The sequence below is a fragment of the Fringilla coelebs genome (genome assembly GCF_963513975.1).
Source record: "Fringilla coelebs genome assembly, chromosome: 6".
Lineage (NCBI taxonomy): Eukaryota > Metazoa > Chordata > Aves > Passeriformes > Fringillidae > Fringilla > Fringilla coelebs.
In genome coordinates, this window is record NC_140034.1 from 33637920 (window position 1) to 33662533 (window position 24614).

Sequence of the window (24614 nt, forward strand, 5' to 3'; positions counted from 1 at the left end):
ACTCCGTAAGAGACAGAGAAGGTTAGAGGCCACCAGGGTAGGTCACACCAGGTATTTGCTGTCACTGACCTGCTCCCAGGTCAGCACTTGCACGGCTGACCTGCTGAATCAGTGAGGAACGATGGAGGGATGCCTGGGCACAATGCAGGCACTTCGAGGGTCAAGAGAAGGGAAGCACCTGCATTTGTGGGGTTGTCTAAAACCAGCCCCTCAATTTTTGCAAGTAAAACCAGCTCCACTGTCAGTTTCTTGAAAAAACTTGGGGTTTATTGATTTAAACTGCAAACAGTCATTACAAAAGAGATTCTCTTTTAAATAAACTCACACAAAGAGGAAGAAAAAGCAGTGTAGCGAACAGTAACAGGGGGAAAAAAAAATTACATTCATTATTCTCTTTGTGCCAGTCCCATTCACCTTGGCAAGGAAAACTCCAAACTTGGAATACAGAAATGCAAAGACAAACTGTATTTGGAATGTCTTCAGATAGGCACTTTGAGCCCAAGGCTTTTCTCCTTGAAGAATCTATACAATAAGAGGAAGAAAAAGGTCTTCCTTCCACGTTGTCTCGCAACAGAGCTCAGGTATGTACATTCTAAAGCCCAGGTAGGCAAGACCCGGGAGAGGAGAAGAGAAGGAGAAGAGAAAAGGCAAAGATGCACAACAACTCCATTTGCAGTCCAACACAAAAAAAGGGGGAGGGAGTTTCTAAAATAAATAATCCAAACACAGTTTTTGCATTTTTTTAAATTAATTTTTCATTTTTTAAAATAAAATAACCAAAAAAAGTGTAAAGTTACAAAAAATGTCATTGTAGTATAATATATTAAACTGTGGGGAAAAAAGGAAAAAAGACACTTCACAATCTTAAGATTAATATGGAAGATCATAATTTAAACATAAAAGAATATATTCTATGGATTCATCATCCCGATAAATATGAACAAAATTAAAAAGCAAAGGTTTTGGCAATAAATACGTTTTGATAAGTTAAATAAGCTTTTTATATTGTTGTGCAGTGACAAGCAAAATTTGCTCTCCAATTTCTGAAAAGTTATACAAAATTAAAAACCCAGAAAAAAATAATAAAAAGCTTGGCGTGAGTGCTCTAAGATAGGTCTAAAGTACTCTAGAGCAAAACCATTAAAGCTATGTCTACTGGAACTTTGTTTACACGAACTTGTGTGTGTGGAATGACTTCTGTTAGCCCCACCCCTCTATTCTTTATTTGTTTGAAGATGTCACATGTGTACATGGGGAACTTTTAGCACCAAAATCAAGTCTCTCATAGTCCATCTCTTTTTTGCTTTTCTTTTGTTTTCTTCCTCCCAGTCGAAGTCCCACTCATGCTACAATCTTTGTCCGTTCTCAGCTTTTCTTCCCGCAGACCTGAGCGGATCCAGGCAAGATTTAGTCTTTTAAGGGGAGGGGAGAAAGAGGACTGGATGTTAACACTTGCCCACATGCCTGCAGCCTAGCAGAAACTGGCCAGTCGGGAAGGGACTGGGAGAGGGCGATGCAGTACGTGGCCAGTGGAGGGAGCCGGATTCGGACATTTCCTGCACATCTGGAAGTGCACAGAGCTGCTGGTGCCCTCTGCAGCTGGAGAGGTAATACAGTCACAGTGAAAAGTGTTAAAAGGCACTAATTTTGTAAACGTTATTGCTTCTCATCGTAATTTTGGCACTTAAGGTTTAAGCCAGTGGGTATCAGGCAGGCAGGTGGACATGTTAACATCCAGCTTGGACTACTGGGGACAAGGTGGGGGGAGTTCAGCTTAACATTGTAATAGAGGTGGGGAGGGGCAAGAGTAAACCCCAGATTAGTCGTCGGAGATGGAGAGTCTGCTGAAGATGGGAAGACGTCTTGAGGTGTCCAGGATAGGGGAATCTGAGCCGCTGTGGCTGCTGCTGGAGCTGCTCAGATAGCCCTCCTGGTCAGAGAGGGAGTCCTGAGGACTGGGTGGCGAGTCAAACATGTTGGGGGACTCGGACATGGGCCTGAACAAGAAGGTGGTGGGGGAGCTCCCGCTGGGCACCTGCACCCCCATGCTGGGGGCAAAGAGACTGACCAGCTCCTGGCTGGAGAAGGTGAAAGGGTTGCTGGCGCAGTCAGGCAAGGTGGGGGAGCCCAGCAGGTCGTCGGCACTCAGCATGGGCGGCGGTGTGATGGAAGTGGGGCTGTCCAGCAGCCCGCTGGCAGCAGTGCTGGGGAAGCCGGCGAAGCTGAAGCTGTGCTGCAGGCGGGGTCTGTCGGTGACGGCGGGCTCCCGGCTCCCCGCCACGGCGCGGCGCTCCTCCGCGTTGTGGATGAAGTGGCAGCGCGGCCCGTAGGGACAGAAGCCGATGGTGTGGAAAGTGCGGCACAGCTCGGTCTTGTACTTGGGGTGACGGGTGAGGCTCCGCAGCTCGTGGATGCCGTGGGCGAACTGGCACTTGTCACCATACTTGCAGGCGCCGTTCTCCTCGAAGGGGCGGCACAGCTCCGTCTTGTAGCGGCTGGAGTTGACCTGTCCCCCGGGCTGCTTTTGCTGCAGTAGGCGCTCGCCACCCTCGGAGAAGGAGCGGTCCCGGAAGCGGCTTTCGCGGGGGCCCAGCATGGGAGCCGGCTCCCCTTTCAGGCTGCTGAGGAGCTGGTTCTGGTGAAACTTGGAGTTGGGCAGGGTGACAGAGTGCCTCCTAGGGAAACCCCCGCCCGCCGGGGTGCCCACCGCCTTCCTGTCCAGCAGGCACCCGCTGACCCCCGAGGGGCTGTAATTCAACATCTTGTTGCTCTGCGGGGACAAAGCAAGAGCCGGTCACGTCACTGCTACTGCCACCACCTCCTCCGACATCCCCACGCAGCCCCGCGAGCGCGGCGCGGCACCCCACCGCCTGCCGCTGCCACGGCCCGGGGAGCGGCGGCGGCAGCCCTGCCCCGACAGCTCCCCCGCAGCCGCATCTGGCAGCCGCCTCCGCCGCCCCACGCGCGGGCCCCCCGCCGCGCCCCTCCCCGTCCGTGGCGCGGAGCGGTCCCGGGGCCGGCCGAGCGCCGGGGGGGCGCCCCCGGGGACGGCGGCGCGCGGGAAGGGCAGCGCGCGGCGCGGCGCCCGCCCAACCGCTCCCGCAGCGCGGCCGGCGAGGGGCGGCCGAGCCCCGCGGGGAGGGAGCCCGCCCGTCCGCCCGCTCGTCCCCCGCCCGGCCCCGCGGCAGCGCCGCCGCCCTCCGCGCCGCGCCCGGGCGTGTTGTAGCGCGGCGGCCCCGGGGGCACGGGAAGGATCCGGCCCCCCCGCTCGGCGCCGCGGCTGAGCCCGCCGGGAGCGCGGGCGGCTCCCCCACCCTTCCTCCATCGGAGCGGCGGAGGCGGGAAACGCGGGCGGGAGAGACCCCGGCGTCCCGAAACGGGGTGGCCGCGCTCGGTTCCCGCCCTGCGCGCTCCGGTCCCGGCGCCGAACTCGGTCACGACGAGAAAACGAAGTGGGGGGGGAGGGGAAGAGGGAAGCCCCAACTCGAACCGTAAAGAAGCAGAAAAGCCCCGAAGTTGGCGGCGGAACCCCCGCCGGCGCCCTTACCTTGCATAAAACTTCGCTCAAGTCGAAGATGGTGGGCGACACCAGGGCTGTGGACATCTTCGGCGAGCGAGGGGGGAAGCGAGTGGGGCAGCGGCACTCGGACACGAGGAGTCACGGCGTGGGTAAGGCACAGCCTCCAGCGCCCCTGCTCGCAGCCTCCCCCCGCCGCCGATGCCGCCACCAGCCCGCCCGGCCGCCGCGCCCGCTCGCCGCTTCCAGGGGGCTCGGGGAAAGCTCAACTTATAAAGTTTGTGACTTACCCCCGGGAGGAGGAGCCGGCGGCGGGAAAGGGGAGGAGGAGGAGGGCAGGGTGATTGACACTGCGACTGAATCACCCAGGCGGGCAGGCCCAAAAAAACTTTCGGGAGGAAGGAGAGGGGGAGGGACAAGGGGAAGGGGGGAGGGGGGGAAAAGAACGCGAAGCGGCCGGCGGGCGGGTGGGTGGCTGTGCCGGGCCGGGCCCGCCCTGCCCCGCGCTGCGCTGCGCTGCGCCGGAGGGGGCGGTTGTGCGGCCGCACCGAGCGACTCCGCGCGCCTGTGCGCGCGTGTCCGTTTCTGCTCGCGTCTCCGCGCGCGCGCCCCCGTGCGCGTGTGCCCGCGCGCTTGTCCGCGTGCGTCCACGTTGTGCGCGTGTGTCCACGCGCGTGCGCGCGTTTAACTCGGCACGCGCCCGCGCGTGAGCTCCCCTCCGCCGGCGCGCGCGGCCGTCCCGTCCCGTTCCGCTCCGCGCGGGGGGAGCGGCGGCCGCGCGCTCAACGGCCGCGCCGGGCGGCGGCTCCGCGGCTCGCGGACGTTTCCCGCGGAAAGCGGGAAACCTACCGGAGCCGCGTCCGGCCGCCTCGGTGCGCCCGGGAGGGCTTTGTGCCGATCACCCGCCGCCGCCCTCCTCCCCTCCCTCGGAGCCTTGCTCCTGCTCTGCAAGGGGAAATAGCTCACATCCCCGGCAATTTAAGTTCTTAAAATGCGTGTCTGCCCTTTAAAAGGGTGTTCGATAAATCCTGCCTTTTCTCCCAGTCCCCAGGACTCAACACTCTAAAACTGAAAAGAAAAAAAAAGATTGTCTCTAAGGAAGTAACCTGTTTCAGGTTTTAGTAAACAAAGTATGATTCAATGATTCGTACTGATATCGGTATGGCAGAGATGAGGGGGGACCGTGGTGGCAGTTTCTGTATAAAAATAAAAATGAGCCCAACTGTTGAAAGCTTGTCAATGCCAGGGCGCCTCAGCGCTCAGTCTCTGCCCAGTTATCCCCCTTAGCCCCAGCGGGGCCGAGGCTCGCCCCAGCTCTAACTTCAGAGGGTGTTTCATCCCAGGCTGAGCAATGGCATCTGAGCCCTCTTCCCTGCGCAGGTGGGCGCGGGGGGCCCTGCCCCGGCACTGCAGGCTCTTCCTCCTTCCCTGCACTCCGGCTTGGCTGGGAGAACAGAAACCCCTGCCTTGGGCTGCAGAGCACTGACCCGAGCGGCCATCGCACCGAAACTTCAAACAAATGATCCACTTCCTCCTCTGTTTGCTTTGGAGTCGCGGCATCTGGACTTTGCGCTGGCGGCTGATTTTTTTTCCCCTCCTCTGGTCTTCAAGAACAACCAAAATAACCAACCGAGAGAAATGCCCACAGGCCCGGGCTAGTCCAGATTTTTTTTTTTTAATGATCATTATTATTATTTCCTTAAGGAGAGCAATCAGGTTCCTCGAATTTCCTTTTCTTTATAGTTTCTTTTTTTTTTTCCCCTCGCCTTGGCCAGAAGTGAGGAGTAGACAGGGGAGCGAACAGCCTATTATTTTCTGCAGTTGTTTACTCGTTCTGTAGATGGTGCTTGTTCCCAGGGCTCTAAGCCTCTCTATAATTAAACCCATTTTAATTGTTAGTTAGAAACGTCATTTCGGGGACTTTCCAAGAGTTACGGAGAAAGCCAGCCGAGATAACTATTTCACTACCGAGTCGCTCCCAGCCCGGTTTTTGCCTGGTGCCTCCTGTCGTCCAGCCACGGCGTGGGGCTGATCTCGGAGTGGGATTGCGGCCAGCCCAGGGCCAGGAGCCCCTCCGCCAGCACAGCCCTCTGCCCCTGCTGCTTTTGTGCTATTCGCTTGTCCCGTGCGCATTTGTTTTGGAAACTTGGGGTTTAAGGCTGCACATTTCCGCGGATCAAGTGGCAAAGGCTGAAGCCGAGAAGGAATTTTTTCCAGTGATTTAGCTTGGCAAGCCCCGACTCCATGGTGGTCTGCCTTGCATTGCCTGCGCACATGCTCAGCTCAGGAATTTAGCTGCTCACCCCACCTCGTGGCTAAAAGTCAGAGCCCTCCGGGCCAGAGTGGGAATTTGTGTGGGCATGAATTCACACCGAGCAGAGGAATGAAAAAATTGGAGCCTTACGCCGCCCGCCAGAGCCGTGCCAGAACTTTGATAGATGCAAATGAATAAAGATAGGTAAATGAATAAATGAAAGTCAATTATTAAAGAAGATTACTGAAAAAGTGAATGAATGCAATGCCATGCTCATTAGCCTTCTTGTGTGAGTCAGTCCATCCAGGTCCAGCACATTCCAGGTGGGATACTACAGCTGGGCCTGGGAAGCAGGAATAAATGTCCAGAACCTCCCAAGCCCTTCTCAAACTTGTCCTCAGCGCAGGAGCCGCTTTTGGAGCCCTCTCCTTCCCTGGTCAAATGCATGCAGATGCTAAACTTGTCACAAAATGGAGAAGGATAAGATTCTGCATTAGACCTGTGCCCACATTTAGCAGACAAATTAAGAACCACTTTCATGCACAAGAGCTGAAAGAGGTCAGAGTGGCCAGAAGGTAGGGAAGAAGAAGAGGGCATTGAATGAAATGATAAAGGCAGGAGATTTAAAGGATTACTTTTTCCAATTGCCTGTGTATATAAAAATGTGGGCTCGTTGGCACATGATGCTGTAGAGGTCAAAAGTATAAACCGGGTCAAAAAAGCAATTTGACAAATTTATGGAGGAAAAGTCCCTGGAGGTTTACTAAAGGCAAAGGCAGACCTCTGCAACATGTTGCTGGACAATGCACAGCAAAAGTATCACTCTCTCATCCCCATTTTCCCCCATAAGCATTGGCTGCTCTTGGAGGTAAGAGGAATGCCACAGCAGACCTTTGGTCTGATCCAGTTTGGCACTGGGATGTTCAAATCAGCACTATCTTGTCCCCGAGCCTCTGAGCAGGGTTCACAAGCTGGCCTCTGCTAAAGGCTGGGGAACAGTCTCATGGGGTGGCTGCGCTCTTTGCCCAGTTTAATTCCCCGCCAGGGTAAGAAGAGGTTACTTTGAGACTGAGTGTAAACTGAATCCAAGTGCCAGCTTTGCCACAAATATATTTGATGATGGTGCAGCTCCCGTGGCAAAAGAACAAGGTTGCTATCTTAAGACACCTGCACTTCCCCTCACCTGGAGCCATTTGGCAGTCGGAAGCCTGCAGATCTGCTTGCGTCAGAATTACTGAGCAAGAACTTGAGTACGAAAAAGCCTGAATTGTTGAAAACAAGGTGGGGGTGGGGTGTTTTGGTTTATTCCCCCTCCTACCACTCAGTTCCCAAAGTTTCAAGGTAGGAAAGGGAAGTGTTTTCGTCACAAGCAACGTTTTCTCCTGTCAGTTTCAGATGAGTTGGGCATTTCACTCCCCTGCTCCCATGGGAATCCTCAGGTAAATGGACACGTCTTGTCTGTAGCAGTGCTCCGATGTACAGAGGCTAGGAACGGAGGAAAGACAAACCTCCTGACTTTATTTTTGCTGGGGGTGTAAAATGAACCAAGGCTTTCTGCAGTCACTATTCTATACATATCTTTGGGTCTGATGCTATTTTTGTTGGCTGTGACCCTTGAGGTGTAGGTGTGGAAGTGCCTTTCTGCTGCTCTCTGCATGCGGCTGTAGATGTTTCCTCTGTTCCAGGCGCCTCCTCAGACTCTGTGGCCTTTCAGGGGGAGTAGGCGGATGTCAGCGTGGCCTTTCCCCACCTGTCTGTAACTTTTTAATACTTCTTTTTATTTTGGCCTTGAGCTTCTTCCATGGAACATCTCTGGGTAGCCACTGGGAGGTGTAAATGGCTTGAGATGGAAACCACAGCTTGTAGGTGCGCCCTCTGCCAGGCTTTTCTGGCACCCGAGGAAGTCAGGTCTCTGCCTGCTCCCAAGCAAAAGGGATATTACCAGCTGCTCGGTGAGAAAACAAATTCACAGAGATACAGGAAAGTGTGTTAAGGTGGTGGGAAGCAACGGGAGTGAGATTCCTGGCAGCTCGGGTATGTAAACATTCATAAAATAGCGAGTGTGTGCATGTGTGTACTTTGTGGTGGCAGGAAACCCAAGAAGCTAGCTCCATTATTTTTGCTGGAATTGGTAGCAGCCGTACCAGACAAATATTATAAGCCCTTAATCCTCCTGACTTTACACCTGTGAATGACCTAAAGACCATCCAAGGTGATCTAAATTACAGCAGATCTTTACTAATTAGTAATGGGGTTTGGGATCCGATTTAGTTGTTCGCAAAAAGGGCTTTCTTTTTTCAGTAGCTCAGATCTTGGACTACCTCTGGGGGAAGTGAGGGGAAGGCAGGAGGTGGAGGTAATATGTGGCCTCTTCTGAAGTGTCACATGGATGTGACTAGCCTGCCACAAATTTAGCACCGGTGGCACCGACAAGACACTGCAGTGGAAAAAGCAGAGATGTCCTTTTAAGCATACGCAGGGTTAGGAAACTGGCTGAAGTTAATGGATCTAAGTTATAATTTCCAGTGGAAATACTAATGCAATTAATGTATTTCCACACAGCAGGACAGCAAGCCCATGCAAGTGTTTAGCTGTTTGTCATGACTGCTCAGGAGGCTGCCTAGCCACATCCCGGGGTCTGTCCAGCTGCATCCAGACACACGCAGCCTGTGCTGAGGGTGGGAGCAGGGCTGAGACGCACCAGTGTGGCAGTAGGTTGTGGGGCTGCAGGAGAAGACCATCACCAGGACTGGCTGCTGCAGGGTTGTGGAAAGTGAAGGTGCCTGACCAGGAACATCTGTCTCCCTGCTTGTGACCTGCCTGTGGGGCTGTTACTTTACCCCAGCTCCATGGCAGTGCGGTCCCCAGCTGGGCTCTGCACATCCTGTCTGGACACGGGGACAGACAGGCAGGAAAGCCCAGCAGCCTCCTCACCAGCACCAGAGAGCTCCCTGCTGCCCCACCAGCTCCTGCAGAGAAATCTCCCTCTTCTTAGGGGTGTGCCTGTTCTCAGTGAAGTTGCAAACCCTCTAGGGCAAGGCGCCAGACTCATCTATCTCCTTCCTGAACACGCCACAAGTGCGTGAAGCTAGAGAAGGGATTTCCATCCTGCCAGCGTGGTAATGGGAGCTGAGGGAGTGCCCAGCCTGGCTGCAGCAAGGCGAGGTATGGAGCAAGATGTGTTTCTCATCAGTGGTGGAGCAGAGCCACGGAGCTGCTGTTGGGGACACTGGTGTTCTATCCTGCTGCAGGTCCCCGGAGCAGCACCCCATCCCTGTGCAGAGTCCACATCCATGGGACACCCTGTACAGCCAGGTGCCAGCATCCTCTTTCCTCCAGGTGTCAGCCAGGCACATGTTGGTCCTGATGTCCCCAGCATCCCTGCTGGGCCCAACCTCAGGAGCAGATTATTGTGTGCAGCAAGGGCACAGCATCAAATAAGTGCACTTAACCTGGCCTAATCTGCACAGGACTCTGTGCCTGCCAGGGCACAGGGAAGTCAAATATATCTCACCTCAATAAATTGTTGTTCAGGCTAAGGGAAGTGCCAGAAGCTTTAAAGAGACTGTTGGCAGAGTCCAGAAAAAAAGAAACAAGTGACACCTGCTGCACACCAAAACAGCAATTACCTTTGTACCAATAAGATGGTTAATGCGTGCAACAAGCGGCTGGGGACATGGAAAGGCATAGATCTCAGAAACCAGGACAGAATCGTTTTTTTCAAATCCTGCATCCATGGTCCCAAGCTGATAGACAAGCAAGATGATAATGGCAGCACGGTGGTTTTTGTTGGCCTCTGCCTGTTTCCAGCTACAGCAACCCTGGCTGATTATTCAGCAGACATTAACCAGTGGAATGTTTCCATGATTTTTTTTCTCAAAAAAAGAGTGCTGGGACAAAATGCTTTCATCTTTTTATTTTCTTTTTTGAGAAAGTCTAAGACAACTCCAGAGCCTCTTGGATCATGACATTTTTGTGACATGCAGTGCTGGTGTCAGAAGGTGCTGCTTGCTGTGCTGGTGGCCACTTACCTCCAACAGGCTCAGCTGTAACCCTCTGAAAAATTCCATTTTGTCCTTTCACAGTGGAGCTTGTCATAACCTTATTTCCAAACACACGGGTTGCACTCCACACATCTTACAGCTCCGTGAGATACTTGCATTAGGGAGGCAGCTTGCTTTCCCGCCTATCCCGTTCCATCAAAACACACTTTTAGCACCAGGCAGGAAGCCAAGGTCAAGTCTCCTTTTCTTTTTTTTTCTTCCTCCTGCCTGCTCTGAATACATTATAATACAGACTTCGGCTCCATTATTATATCTTTTCCCACAAGACCATTGCCTCATTCAGACCTCAGCAGGGAACATGTTTTCATCTCTGCCAGCTGGGCATGGCTGGAGAGCCCTGTGCCCGTCGGAGCTCCAAGGGGGAGGACACGGAGGTGAGGCTTTGCAGATTCCCATGCACAGAGGATAGAGCTTGGTTAGCTCCAAATCTAGTAGGGCATTTCCAGGGAGCCTCTCCCACTGCCTCCCTTGTCAGGCCAGTAATGAAGAATGTCAGTGACGATGGGATTCCTCTCCTCTGTTTTTAAGTGCCTAAAAGTTAGGTGTCTAAACCTAATTAGTTGGACAGGCTTCCTGCATAGCCAATGGAGACAAATAGGCACCTCTAGTGTATGATTCATTTTACATATCTTGAAGTTTATCTTGAGAAGGGCTGACTCACCCGACAGCCAAGCACCCGCTTCTCTTCTGTGACTGTAAAGGCAGATCAGCAACTTGCTGAGGATTTGACAGCTACATTTTGGGTGTCCCAAGCTGGGCAAGGTGAGTCCTGCTCCCAGCTGTGGCAGTGGCTGTGGAAAGCATCATCACTTGGCTGCTCTGGCTTGCCCCCCTCCCACCCTGTTTCCCACAGAAGGTCCATTTGCAGCCCTGCCCAAGCAGGGCTGGGTTTTAGTCTGTCCAAATCACATTATCAGCCCTTATCACATTATCAGACCAAGTTAAATGTTTATAAATCACCTGGGGGCAGGGTCCACATCTTTCTTCAGTTTGTATATTCCCTCGAGGAGCAAAGCCCCTGTGCTGGTTTGCAGCGCTTTGCAGGCTGGTGCAATACAGCGCCATGAGTCCGTGTGCCAATCTGCATGTCTTGACAAAATGCAGCTGGGAATGCAGAAAGACCTCATGGACATTGGGAAATAGGCAGGGGTGAATCATAAGAGTCAGGAGAAGCAACTAATGTGTGGGAAAAAGGCAAATGTGCTACCTCGGCACAAACATACAATAAGGAAGTATGTAATAATAATTATTGTTATTGTAATACGGCCTGGGTGAGCATTTGGGAAAAAGATATCTAATAACTGACAAGCGACGTGGCTCGGTTTGTTTTGATCTGAAATTCAAACAATGGTTGTGTTTATAAGGCAATAATACGCAGGGTACTGGCACCACACCAACTATGCACTCCCCAAGTCGGGTTTATATAGGTCATGCCAAACAAATAATAGTGTTCTTCAATATAATTACTGATTCATTACTGAAAGAGAATGTAATTGAGTCTGTTTGGAGTTCAGGGAGGCGTTAGATATGGTAAATTCACACATTTGAACTCAGATTGGGAAAGCTTTGTGTGCTCACCTAGTTCTGCTCATCTAGGAGTCAAAGATAAAATTCCCACTGCAGCCTGCCCTGGCAGCATGAGAGCCTTCCCTCGGGCTTCAGCAGTTGCTCATGCTCCTGCTGCCCTTTGCAGGCTCTTTCAGTGCCCTTTGAAGCACTTCACAGGTGAACTGGGAAACTAAACTAATGTTAGAGCAAGAACCAGATCCAAATATGCTGGACACGGCTCTTACATCAGGCAATTGCACCTACCCCTTGATCCTGGGGACATGCCGGCCCCTCCACTTCTGAACCTCCTGGTCCATGGGCCATTTCTGGATGTGTCTCCCGACACACATCATCTCAGTTACTGCAGGGGAAAGCAGCAAAAGGCAGAGGATGGGATGGGCTGGCAGCGCCCACCAGTTTTTCTGGATGAAGACACCCCGGCCCAACTGGCACATTTGGCCACAGGAGAGTTAAACTGTGTTGTTCTCATCCTGACACGAGGGTGGGGTTGGACAGCATGGCAAGCAGGTGCTACCAGCACTCAGCGTTAAAGGACAAGAGCTGGGCTCGGGAGGTGAGGCAGGACCAGGGCTGCTGCTCTGGTGGCTTTTGAATGGCTTTGCCACATGCCATTCCCCGGGGCGGGGTGGACTGGTGTTTTGGTTGCAGTGCTCTGCTTTCCCCAGGGACACTGGGCAGTCCTGCACCAGTCAGAGGTGTTTCCTGCCAGCCTTAGCCCTGTGTGGACCCTGCACAGCACACAGGGGTGGGTGGCAGCGCTCAGAGGATGTCCTCAGCACCCGGCACAGCTGCCAGTGCCAGTGCCAGGGCGCTGCTGTGTGTGACACCTGGGCTCAAGGGGTCTCCAGGAAAACACGAGGCATCGTGGCACAGCCTTGGAGCCAGCACCCCTCATGTCCATCACCGGCCCTGCTGCTGCTCCCCACTGTACAACAGGCAGAACCCCAGTCTCCTTCCTCCCTCCTGCCCTGCAGCTGCCTTTTAAAGAAAGGCCAGACAGGGCATAAGATGAGGCTTCCAGAAAAATGGGGACTGTGCTGGTCACCCTAGTGGACCAGCACCCAGTGGGAAGAGCGCTGATAGAGCACTAGACCCACTAGTCACTTGACTTCTGGAAGCTTCTGAAGTAGTTCATCAGGAACAAGCAGGGACCATAGTAATTTATGCTTTCAAAAGGTCTTTTGATAAAGGCCTTTCCAAGAATGAAACAAACTTGGCAGCCATGGTATGAAAATTCCCATAATGGATTGAAAATTGAGTCAGAACTGGCAGAATGGGGGAAAAATCCATTACAAGTAAAAGGCCAGTGTTCCAGTTGGGGAAGAAAAGTTTACTGGGTGGAAGGGGCTGGTGGGACCATGCCTAGCAGAGATGAAAGGAGCCCTCTGAATACTATTACAAAAATCAGTGAAGGGGGAAGAAGGATAAAAAGGCAACAGCACTTACTGCCAACAGAGAACCATGCATTATAAATGCAAGCAAGTCTTGGCAGGACTGGGAGGGACTCCAGAAGATTCTAACTAAACTTGGAAACCAAACCACCATGACGGAGAAAGTTCAGTGCACACAAATGCCAAAGCAAGCTGTTTTAGAAGAACTTGGGCAAGCCTCTAACTCTGAATTGGAAGTTGTGTTGTGGGGGTCAGCAGCAGACAGGGGCAGTGACTGTTCAAGCATCACACATAAGACACCTGCACTGTGGGTCAGCATGAAAAACATGTCATGGTATAACCCGGGTACCCACCACAGTCCATGCCCTGCTTCCCCAAGATGTGGGAAGCAGGACCTAAAGAAACATGGTAAGATGGACCACACTGAGTCAAGATCAAAAGTCCATCAAAGGCACCATGGAAGAATAGAAACAGGATCAAATGCAGAGCTGGATGGGGGACTTTTTCTGTGAAGGGAGGTTAAGGAGTATAATGTTATTTCATTTGCAACAGGGATGAGGAAGGCTACAAAACAATAGTTCCCTTTAGCAACAACTGGCTAATGCTTTCGGTTAATTTGTGCTCTGCAAGTTTAAAAGTGAGATGTAAAGGTGCTTTTAAAAATAGTTGCAAGGAAGTTTGTGCTTTGCCACTGCCTCTCAGCACTGTTCCCAGCTGGATGTGATCTGCTGATAAGCTCATACCTGGCCTGAACTCAGCCGCCCCTGCGTGCCAAGCCACCCGGAGCAGCGCACCGGCTGGGGAGAGGTTGCCAACACCCACTGGATGCAATTGCTTTGTGGGCAGCCTCCAGCCCTGGGCAGCAGCTGGTGAAGCCCCACCTGTGCCCTGAAAGGCTGCTCATGTTAGTGCCCGGCTGCTGCCACGGAGTGGGGACTACACTGCAGGGCTAAATGTGGTCCCTGGTGGTGACACCAAGTCCCATCCAATAGGAAATGGAAGGGGGGTCTGTGTGTAAATAATTTACTAGTATGACCTGGCTATCAGGCCCTTGTTTATTTTTATGAAGTTACTAAAGAGCCATGTTGATTCTGAAACAAGTTTGGGGGACCAGAGAAGTGGCATAGAACAAAGGCATCTGTCCCCTGTGTGTGGCAAGGCAGCTGGGCTGGGAGGGGACAGACGCCTTCTGAATTTCCAACTTCTCCTGCATGCAGAAACCTTTGTGGAGAAACCAGAGAGGGAAAAGTGCCCCACATTCTACAGGTGGCTGAGCCAGAAAGGTGGGAGCTCTGCCACATGCTCTGTGGATGACCAGGGAGGGAAAATAGTTGGCTGGATGATGTTTGTCACTATTTCAATCGGGGTTTCTGGGTGTCCCCAGCTGCCAGTGCTGTGCTGGGGCCATGGATCCACAAGGGAGGTAGGCTTTTGGCGGAGAAACAAAAGCAAAGCATGGAATGACTGTCATTAAAGAGGAGCTAATCATGCTCCTGACAAGAGCAGAGACATTGTGCCTGGTGTCTGAGCTGCTGTGCAGTGCAGGCAGTGAGCACTGGGGGGATGAGGTGATGCCCTGCTCCACAGCGCAGCTGCCTCGGTGTTGGGAAGCCCAGGCAGCCTTGAAGATCCACAGCAGGATGCTTCCTCCTTACCTCCTTATCTCCTTACTAATTCTTTGCTTTCTGCAAGGGGATAGAAGGTGTTGCAGACAGATGAGACATTGATTGCTGGCTACTGAGGCTGAAAAAAGAAGAAGGCTAATCCTCCTACTTTCCTACTCTTGTTTTTTTTTCTCTAAGTGTCTCTTCCATACATCATGTGGTCATCAGAGAATCTAATTTTTCAGCTAAGAAAAGCATGCTGTTCATGTTAGCTAGCACAGAGAAGAACATGAAAACTCTGAATTGTGAGTCAAAAACTAGATTCAAAAGCAAATGTACAGAATTCAACATTACTGGTTTTATTTTTTCTCAGTTATGTTCCTTAGGTGACTGACAGTATTTTGGAACCTGTCTGTCAAGCATTTGGGATTAGTTCTCCTGGAAGGCCATGTATGTGGGCCCTCTAGTGCCACTTGGGAATTGCCAAGATACCAGCCTACAGCTCTTCAGGGGGAGGTGTTACTTGGCAAGCATCAAGAGCATAATCAGAAATTTGGGAGCACCTCAGATGGTCAAGGAGAAAAACAGATCAGTTTTTCTCTTTAGGTCTCCTGCATGTGGCTGGTCGAGCTGGATAATAGGTCTAGCAGTAACTCATAGCAGCAGGAAACTCTGCCTGTTCAAAGTTGCCTGATGTCCTGTGTGAAATGAGAGTTCAGCCAGTGCTGCTTTATTTATCTGTGGATGGGCACTTGCTATTTCGAGGCCTACAGAGTGAGCGCTGTTGGCATATCAAAATAATTTGATCAGAAGTCTTCTGACTGCAAAGGTCAGTGCCTTCCAGTTTGTGTGCACTGAGCTGAGAAATCATGCCCACTAATTGTTACTGAAGTCAGCAGCTGGCTGGCCCACCAGTACAATGCCAGGATGCTGGGCAAACTTCTGCCCCTCCTCCCAAGTTCAGTTGTGTTTGGGATGTGAAGCTCAAAGATGACCAGTCTGTTACCTCTGATATTGATGATGGATAAAAATCCTACAGGACAGTAATATGGTCTCCCCTGAGCTTCTTTTTCTCCAGACTGAAGACCCCCAGCTCCCTCAGCCGCTTGTCATCAGAGTTCCTCTCCAGACCCTTCACCAGCTCCACTGCTGCAGAACAGAGCACAGCACTCGAGGTGTGGCCTCGCCAGTGCCGAGTACAGGGGCACAGTCCCTGCTCCTGCTGGCCACACTATTGCTGCTGGGACAGGCCAGGATGCCACTGCCTTCTTGGCTGCCTGGGCACACCCTGGCTCACGTTCAGCCATCTGTTGACCAGCACCCCCAGGTCCTGTTCTGCTGAGCAGCTTTCCAGCCTGTCTTCCCCCAGCTCCATGGGGTTGTTGTGTCCCAAGTGCAGGACCCAGCACTTTGCCTTAATGAACCTCATACCACTGGCCTCAGCCAATGATGCAGCCTGTCCAGATCCCTCTGCAGATCCTCTCTTTTGTACCAGAAAAAGTAAACAATAAGTGGTTCTGTGCACCTGCTAGGTTAAGAAGAGTGTGCATACTTGTGTGTGCTTGTGCTGCCTTAAGGAATCGTGTATGTGCATAAGAACAAGTGCTCGTGAGCACGTAGCAAGACACCGAGTGGCCATCACACATCTGCGAGTGTGCGCTCGAAACCGCGGCACAAACAGCGTGTGCCACGACAGGGAGCAAGGGGAGCAGGGCTGTGTGAGTGCCCACTCCCTGTGAGAGCTCACTGAGAGGTTTTGCCAGCCGTGGGGAGTGTGGGTCTGTACTGTCAGCGGGGCAGAGCAGCAGTACTGTGGGCACAGGCACCCACAGGCACGGGAAGGGAGCAGGACGGGTGCGTGGCACTGCAGTGCTGGAGGGGAGATGCAGAAAGGCTTTTCCCAGCTGTTTATACAACACCGTTTGACTCAGCAAAGAATTAACATGGTAAAGAAAAATCTAGAAGTGCTCTTGCCAGCTACAAGCAGAGTGATCAGCATACACAGGATGTGGTAAGAGCTAAAGGCGTCCCGTTATTAACTTCACTTTTATTTCAAGGGGATTCACTTCTCTGTTCTGGTTCCCATTTGAGAAGTGAAACCCAAGGTCATCGTACCATCAGAAAAGAAATACTGGTCACAGCTCATGTGTTTTTCTGCTTTGTTATTATCTTTTAAAAGGTTACTTTTCTTTTCCTTGAATGGAATTTATTGAAATTGCTGGTAACACGTGAAGTCCCCACTCTGTTTCTCTCCTGAGGAATTGTCCCATTTGCTCTCATTTGAACCTGTTGACTCTGAGGGGAGTGTTTATACCTCACAGTATGATGCAACCCAGAGCAGAGGGAAAAACGCAGGTTCCTTCTAAGCACATCCAGAGCCTGTGCACTACTCACAAGGTGCTTTGTAAACATTTATTCATTCTTGTACACACGCTCCCTTCCCTCCCCCATCAGGTGAGGAAATACTATTGTCACCATTTCACAGATGGAAGAAGTGAATGCAGATAGGTCTGGTGACTCACCCCTAACCTCTGAGGCTGATTTAGAGCTGAGGCGTTAAGCTCCCAGCCACCTAATTTAATCCAGCAGGTCACGTTCCCACCCAGCCTGACGATGGAGGCAGTGCCGGCCCCATCCACCTGCCACCCACTTGTGCTGTGAAGCAGCAACACTCATCTCCGCGTCTGCAGGATGAGATCAGATCGCTGTGCCTCACTCCGTGCGCTGTTGTCACCAGAGTGCCACATACCATTATGATATCAGGATGTTATGGGGGCTGAAACTAGCGCAAGGCCAGCAGGGAGCAGAGGGAGGCAGCTGGAAATCAGCGGCCGTGCGCTGCTCACCACATCACAGGCACACACCCTGTGCCGGGTGTTGGTCCATGCCACCGCACTGCAAGGATCTGCGTGCTGGGCAGGGTGTCCCCAGCTTCTCCTCTGGGGCCTGGGCTAATTTCTGCCTGTGCAGTCCTGGTGCAAATGTCTGAGGGAGGAAAGATGGCTCTGTGAGGAGATGGGAGGAAAATGTTTGCCCCTCGAGTGGGAATGGCTCTCGTGGCACATGGTCAGGAGACAAAGGTCATGGCCCCAGTTCTTTGTGAGGGTAGCTGTTTTTAAGTGCTGAGCACTTACTGGAAGCTGACCCTCCTAAAAGTGGTTCCTACGAGCATGGGGAAACAGAGCCTTCAGTGTCTCATCACAGCTGAACACCAGGGCCACATGTTGCCACTGCTGTTTTCTTTTGCTTTGCTGTTTAAAATCCTCACCTATGTTGTTACCCTCTCCCACACAGAATCAAGAACAACAACAATAATAAAAAAACCAGCTCCTTATCATCTTCCTTTGCTTTTCACACTGTTTACACAGGGCATGATTTCACTCATGCCCAGCTCATTGCAGACGACTCAGATTAGTCAGTTCCCCTTTCTGAGACTGGCTGGTCTGGCCGGCGGGGACTTGGGCCCCACGAGATGCTGCTGCATGCTTCTGAAGGGGAGGTCAGCTTTCCCTGCATAAATCTTAACTTCTGTTTCAAAATAAAACACTTGGTATTTTCATCTTTGGAATATAACCTTTGCAATAGGTCATTTCAGTGAATCTGGTGTTGCTTTTTTTGCCTTGTCACGTGCAAAACTTGTTTGCATGAGGAAGTTTGTAGAAAGATCCATGTTGATTTCTGTGTGCTTGGGACCTGTACTTCAGGGGCTGGTACTGTACCTTTTGAGAGCACTGGCAAAACGTCCGCAAATTTCAAGGTGTGAGATATAAAAAGTACTTTAAAGTACTTCAGAGTGGAAAGGGAACGCATTTGAGTGTCAGGACTGTTCAGAGGGCTCTCTACATCTCTTTCAACCATCATGTGTGGGTTTGAGGTGCATTGGGACTTTGTAGGGAAATGGGTGAGTCTTGAGCATCTAGAAAGCAGATGGGTAGTTCTTCCTCTGGCCCTCCTTTAGGAACCAGGTGCTGCTCACAGTGTGCCAGAGACATGAGTTGTAGAGAGTCAGGACAACACCTTTATGGGCTGTTGTCTCTGGAGTTGAGGTTTCTTTTCCTGCCTGAGGGCTAAATGTGGGTTTTCCTCAGAGGGCAGAGCAACCAGTGGCAGGAGAGCTTGGACTGGCATGTGGAAGAGCCTCAAGTCAGCACCGTTCATCCACAGAAACAGAAGATTCATTGTTGTTGAACTGGCAGAAAGTTAATCTCTTAGTTAAAATATTACTGGGCTCTACTTGCTCTTATCCCTCCACAGTGCAAGGGGCAAGGGGCTCAGTAGGTCAGCTGGCTATAACCTGACAGCAGCTGCAGGGACCCGGTCAAGGCCCAGAGTGTGAGCTGTGCCGCCTTGGTTAGATCCCTTTCCACAGTTCTTGTTCTTTCATAGCCCCTGTTCATGCTTCAGTGTGTTTTGTGCCAAACAGAACAAAGTAAGAACCCTGCAGAGAAGAAAGCCCAAGCCAAAACTAGGTATGGTCAGCACATCAGCTCTCCTGCAGTAACAGAGAGCACAGCATCAGCACCACTGCTGGGAAAGGAAACTCCAGTCCTTAGAACAGTGCAAAACACAGTGCCTGAATTTCGGGGGTCCCCAGTAGGGAAGGCAGCTGTGCCAGCTGTGAGAGACAAATAAAATGACTGGTTGAGGAGTCACAAATTCAGAGAAAACACCCAGGTAATACCCCACCTTCTTCTAAGTGGCATAAGTCAACACCCAGTGGCACAGGTAATCAGAGCCCTGAACAGCACGGGGCTTGTTTGCTGCTGGTGTAGCTGCTGCGCCTACCCCAGCCACAGACCCCTGCTCCCAGACCTAATCCACAAAGACAGCAAGTTACAGGTTTGCTGGCCAAAAAAATTTCTAAATGGGAACAGGGAGCAATCCTCACTATCTCTTACAGGTTCCAGCTCAGCAATGTGTGCTACACCCATTCATCTAAATGCAGAATTAGTTCTGAAACTAACGATAAGGCTTTAAATGCCATCACACAGCTAATTTATTTCCCCACTGTCCTAAAGTGCTTCCCAGGTGCTGAAAAGCTTAGCTGCCAAAATCTCCATGGCCTTTGTTGTCAACCTCAGCAAGAGAGCTCTGCATTGCACCATCTTTCCTATTCATGTTGGGTTTCAGCCCTTAATGTGCCAAGCCTCAGAGTCCCCAGCAGTGGGGGGAGGGAGGCTGTTCTTCTCTGACACAGCTGAGGAGAAGCCACTTCTCCCTGATCACAGAGGAAGTGGGTGTTGGAGCACCACCATCAGCTATTGCCTCCTCTCTTTCATGTAAGCCTTCCCTCCTCTGAGCAATGTGCTGCACCTTTATGTCAGTGGAGCTGCTCAAGAGTGAGCTAGGTGTGATATCACACTCCAACACGCCGCCTGTGCTGGAGGCACAAGGTCATCCCACCCTTGGGAAGGGGAGGGAGGACACGGGTGTATTTACACACACATGAGCACACCTTGGTGGCTTTGTGTAAACACGTGTACCCACGGAGTTTCCATTTGGAGACGTGCTCCATGTGGCACGTATCTGTTCAGGCAGAAAAACATCACTGCCCCAGTTCCTGCAGCAGAATCCTGTTTTGTTTTTTTCTCCCTTGGGTTCTGGAGTTACTTCTGGTTTACAAAAATATCACCACAGGGCAGCCTTCCTGATAGGTGGAATAGTTTCCCCTTGAGAAGAAGCTGGTGGAAATCCCCTCTCTTGAGACATTTTTAACTTTGCCAGAAAAAGTACGGTGGGAGTGACTGCTTTAACTAGTGAGCTGACTGGGATGAGCTAATGGGTTTTTCCATATCTGGTGTCTAGTTCCAGGGATTTCCATGAATTGCTGTCAGGACAGAAGAAGGCAACAGATTGCAACTGTGGGATCTGCTGTTTCAGCTCCACTGACACGTCATTCCCCCAGGACACCCAGTGACCTGGTTAATCTAGTTCTTTGCTTCTGACTTCTGGTAAATGATTTATCAACTGGCGTGGATCCCTGTTTGCTTAAGGAGGCGTGTGATGACCTCTAGCAGGCCGGCTGCACTGAGCTGCAGCCCACATTTGGCACCCAGCTGCCGGTCCAGCTCGTGACCCTTGGCACGGGGAGCAGGAGGACAGGGCTCTGGCAGAGCCCAGTGGCAAGGACTCCTGCAGGGAACTGTGGGTGGTGTTTACAGGGTTTTGTGGAGAGCCCTGGTGACTAAGCCTTCAGCTCGTCAGGGAAGGCGCTTGCAGACCTGCCTCGGCCTGTCCTGGCCCCCACGGTGTGTAGGTCCTGGCTGGGAGGCTGGCCGTGTTTGCTGTGTACAGACTGCCGGCTGCAAATCCTGGGAAGCATCAGCTGCTGCACCAGCACCGGACTTTGGGACCGTCTGCTCTAGAGAAAAAATAACACGGATGTTGGCCACCTTGTCCATCCTCAGTGATGACACCAATGTCAGAACCAGGTGCAGCTCTGGAGCTCTTTGTCATGCACGTGCACAGGTTAATACCCACACACAAAACACTACAGCTAAACAGAACATTGTACAGACCTCAACTCAAGTGCTCAAGCCAGGGAGATGAGGGATGACCCTGCAAGCTTTACATCCTGCCTTTGTAGGTGAGGCTAGAGTGTGAAAAGAGATCAGATACCGCAAATCAGGCATCCCCCTAAATACTGCCCCCTAAATATGGGCAACTCCCTCCCTGCCTTTCCTCCAGGCCAGTTATTGCTGCTTCCTGCTCTGATTGTTTCAGATCTGGTTATCTTGAGTTATGCCTGTTCTGGCAAATATGGTGCAGCAGAGGGGAGGTCCTGTTCTCATCAATGCTTGTATGCATGCCACAGATCACAGAGATTAGCATGGGAGGAACAGCTCGGATGAGCTGCTGGAGGCAGGCATTGGGAAGCTTGCAACAGAGCTGTGTAATGTTTAGAAAAATAAAACTGCTTAACAAAATCTTTGTTGTGGAAGATACAGAGCCATACTGCATTTTCAGATGGCTGGAGGCTGTTTCACAGGGGCAGCATCCAGCAGAAGGGGAAGCTGGGGAAGCCTGCTCCAGCAGCAGCCTGGACAGCCCTGCTCCCAAGAAGCACAGTGTCACACCACCCTAGGGCCACACATCATCAGGGAGGGCTGGCCCAGGCTGCGGCGAGGAACCTGCAGCCACATGTTGGCAAAAGCATGGGGTGTGTTTTCTTCTCACCCAAGGGTGGATCTGGAGCAGCTTTCAGCTTCCTGGGACCTGAGAAGTGGGGCTTTTTTGTTTATAGTCCAAGAGGATTGAGGGTGCAGCTCCTGTTCCCTGTTTTTGGTGGCACACCACCAGCTTCCTTGCCTTGTGCCTCAAGAGGCCTCTATGTTCATACATGGCAGGCTCCCAGTCTCCACCTTGTAAAGCACCCAGCGTCACAGAACCACAGACAGCTGGTGGGATGTGTGAGGGCTGTTCCACCTCACCAGGAGCAGTCAAAGCTGCCCCGTGACTCCAAACGCAAAACCACACCCCCAAAATCATGTTCGGTCTAGGCTGAGCCTACATTCCCTATGATGATCCCAGTCACAGAGCAGAGAAACAGGACAGGGAAAGAAAGGAAGGCTAGCAAATTATCCCAAGTTATATTTCCAACCTTTAAATGTGGGTGGAGGTACTGTAGGTATAACCTTCAATGTGAATTTCCAAGTACTGATAGATATTTATATGGGCAACTAAGGGTTCAGTCTTAGTTTCAAGCCCAAACTCACTGTTCATGCCACCTCTTCCACACACAGACTTACTCTCCAAATAGCAGAAAAGATCCAGATCCATGTAGAAATTATGTCCTTACCAGCAACACAGGCACTCCAGGCTCAAACCTCTTGGCTTTGCAAACTCAGACTGGTTTGCTGAGGACAGCACAGGTGTAGAGTGATGCAAGTGCAAAACTCCCCCAAAGCACTCCTCTGTCCCTGGGGCAATGAAACAAGAGCTGAGTTTTCTCACTGAACTCTTTTGTAGCAGTGGCAGATTAAAAAGAGTACCCAGTCTTTGGTAGAGCTGGGATTGGAACCTGCTTCCTCCCATCTCGGGTCTCCCAGACTAGGGGAAAGATTGCTTCCAGGTGCCTGGCCGTGTTCTAGTCCTGGCAACCTCAGACCATTTTCTGGCCCATTGTCTGTCCATTCCAAAGAATAGACAGACAATGTCTTTGGAATAGACAGAGTCTTATTTTGCACTTTTTGACTACAACCAAACCATTTTATTGAGCCGTTCTGGTTTTGCTGTGCTAAAATCACCCACCTGGCAGAGCAGTTCAGTGCGAGATGGAGAGGTGACACCTCTCACCTGGGTGTTACCATCAGAAATCCTACCTGGATGCTCCAGCCAAGGTTACAGCTACCTGCCATGTAGTCAAGGCATCCTCCTTTACCGCCACTGTCCTTGAAAGGCTGGCTCAGAGTTAAGAGGCAGCTGATTCCAGTGCCTTATCCAGGTCCATTGCTGATGAGGCTCACATTAAATCTACTGGCAAGATTTAACAAAACTGCATGCAGAAGGGAACCGTTATGGATGAAGAGAAGTTAAGGGAATAATAAACTGCTTTTCTTGGACCTGGTCCAGTATTCACTGAAGGGATTTCCCTGAGCATTAGTAGGATTCAAATCAGACCATAAATTTCTTGCAAATTTTCTTTTGCTTTATTACAGCAGAAGAAAACCCCAAACAACCAAACTAAGAAACTGTTTTAAAAGTTGTTTCCCCTTTTTCTTATATATTTATTCTCCTTTAGGCTTCTTGGCACTGAGCAAAGCATATCCACTCTGACAAGCCCGTGATCCGAGAACTTCCCGTAACATGAGAAACGCCTTCCTGAGCCCCCCAGCTCTGCAGGCCCTGCAGAACTGCCTTAACCCTGCTCCACTGCCAGGCCTGTCACTGGTACCAGGCACCAGCACAAGAGAATTACACACCAAGAGGACATTCTTCCTCCCTTATTATCACCTTCCCAAGCAATCAATTAAAAAATGTCAGATTTCTGTACCCTGTGGATGTCATCTGCCTTGTTTGCGCAGTTTGTTCGTGCAGGGTTTTCACACGCACTTCCCAAAAATCGTCTGAGGAGCAGGGCTGCAGGTGTCAAGGCACTTGAAGATGCTACCATAGTGTCTAATTGGGTTTCAAAAGGGCATTGCTCTGGCTGCCTTTTGATGTCAGTGCAGGTTGGGCAACTATACCCCAGTCCCCATCCCTAGGTACTGAGCATCTTTAAAGCCTGGGTCACAGTCTCACCCACCTCTCAGAGTACAGTAAGTAGCTGTCAGGATGTTGTGAGGATGAAAGAAGTGATGATGATGAGCTTTCAGAAAATACAGAAATGGGGTACTTCCAAGGAAGTTAACTAAGTAACTTTAATCAGAAAGACAATTTACTAACATTTTCTGCTAATAGCCAGCTCTGTAGATTCCCATTATTCCCACTGCCAACATCTCTAATACAGAAATATTTATGACCGTTCTCCTTCAGAAGGCTGGATTTTATCTCATTTAAAATAGAGAGAGAATGAAGATTCATCTGTCAATGTTAGCTATGTTAACTCTCCCTTTTTGTCCCCATGCTTCACAAAGAATAGAAGCATTCAAACCTTAAAATGGAATCACAGAGAGTCGCAGCGGCTGTGAGCCATTAAATGCTTGGCTGTAGTTTTTTATTGAAACTATTAAAGCAATTTACTGTACAGGTAGCTTTGGCAAAGTAGGGTTTAGATTCTTGTTAGGTTCTCAGCCCTGTATCCCCAGAGGTCAAGTACAATGTGCTAAGGAAACTCTGCCAGTGCATCAGCCAGAGCACATAAAAGCGTGTGCAAGTGTGAGGCCTGATGGAGCTGCTATTGCTCTGATTTCCAGAGAGAAAAAAAGCCCAAAGAATTTGTTAGAATGCAGTCTTGACTGCCCTTAGGTTTTGGGTAGAGCGTGTGAGGAGGGCTGTGTTTATGGCCCACTTTTGAAAGGAAGGCGTTTCCTCCGGGTGTTGGGGGGAAGCAATAGGGCTGCCATCTAGAGGCCAGAGGGACCTTCCAGCACATTCCCTTGGACAGCCCTGCACTGGCCATCATCACCTACCCAGAAAGGATCATCACTCACTACCTACCCAGAAAGGATCCCCCGTTTCTAAATAAGATTGCCACACTCCAGCCACATCTCTCATTCAAGGATTACAGATACTGCCTTAATCAATCCAGCTTAAGAATCGTCTATATAGATAACT

General features: G+C 51.1%; 1 protein-coding gene across 1 annotated transcript; it reads right to left on the reverse strand.

The window, feature by feature from the left end:
- Nucleotides 1–245: 245 nt before the first annotated feature.
- On the reverse strand, nucleotides 246–3808 carry ZFP36L1 (ZFP36 ring finger protein like 1). The gene is made up of 2 exons (XM_084208002.1): nucleotides 3548–3808; nucleotides 246–2770 (listed from the first exon to the last, which is right to left on the reverse strand). Exons 1-2 carry the CDS (start codon nucleotides 3602–3604, stop codon nucleotides 1820–1822), a joined length of 1008 nt encoding a protein of 335 aa, XP_084064128.1. The 5' UTR covers nucleotides 3605–3808; the 3' UTR covers nucleotides 246–1819.
- Between the last annotated feature and the right edge of the window lie 20806 nt (nucleotides 3809–24614).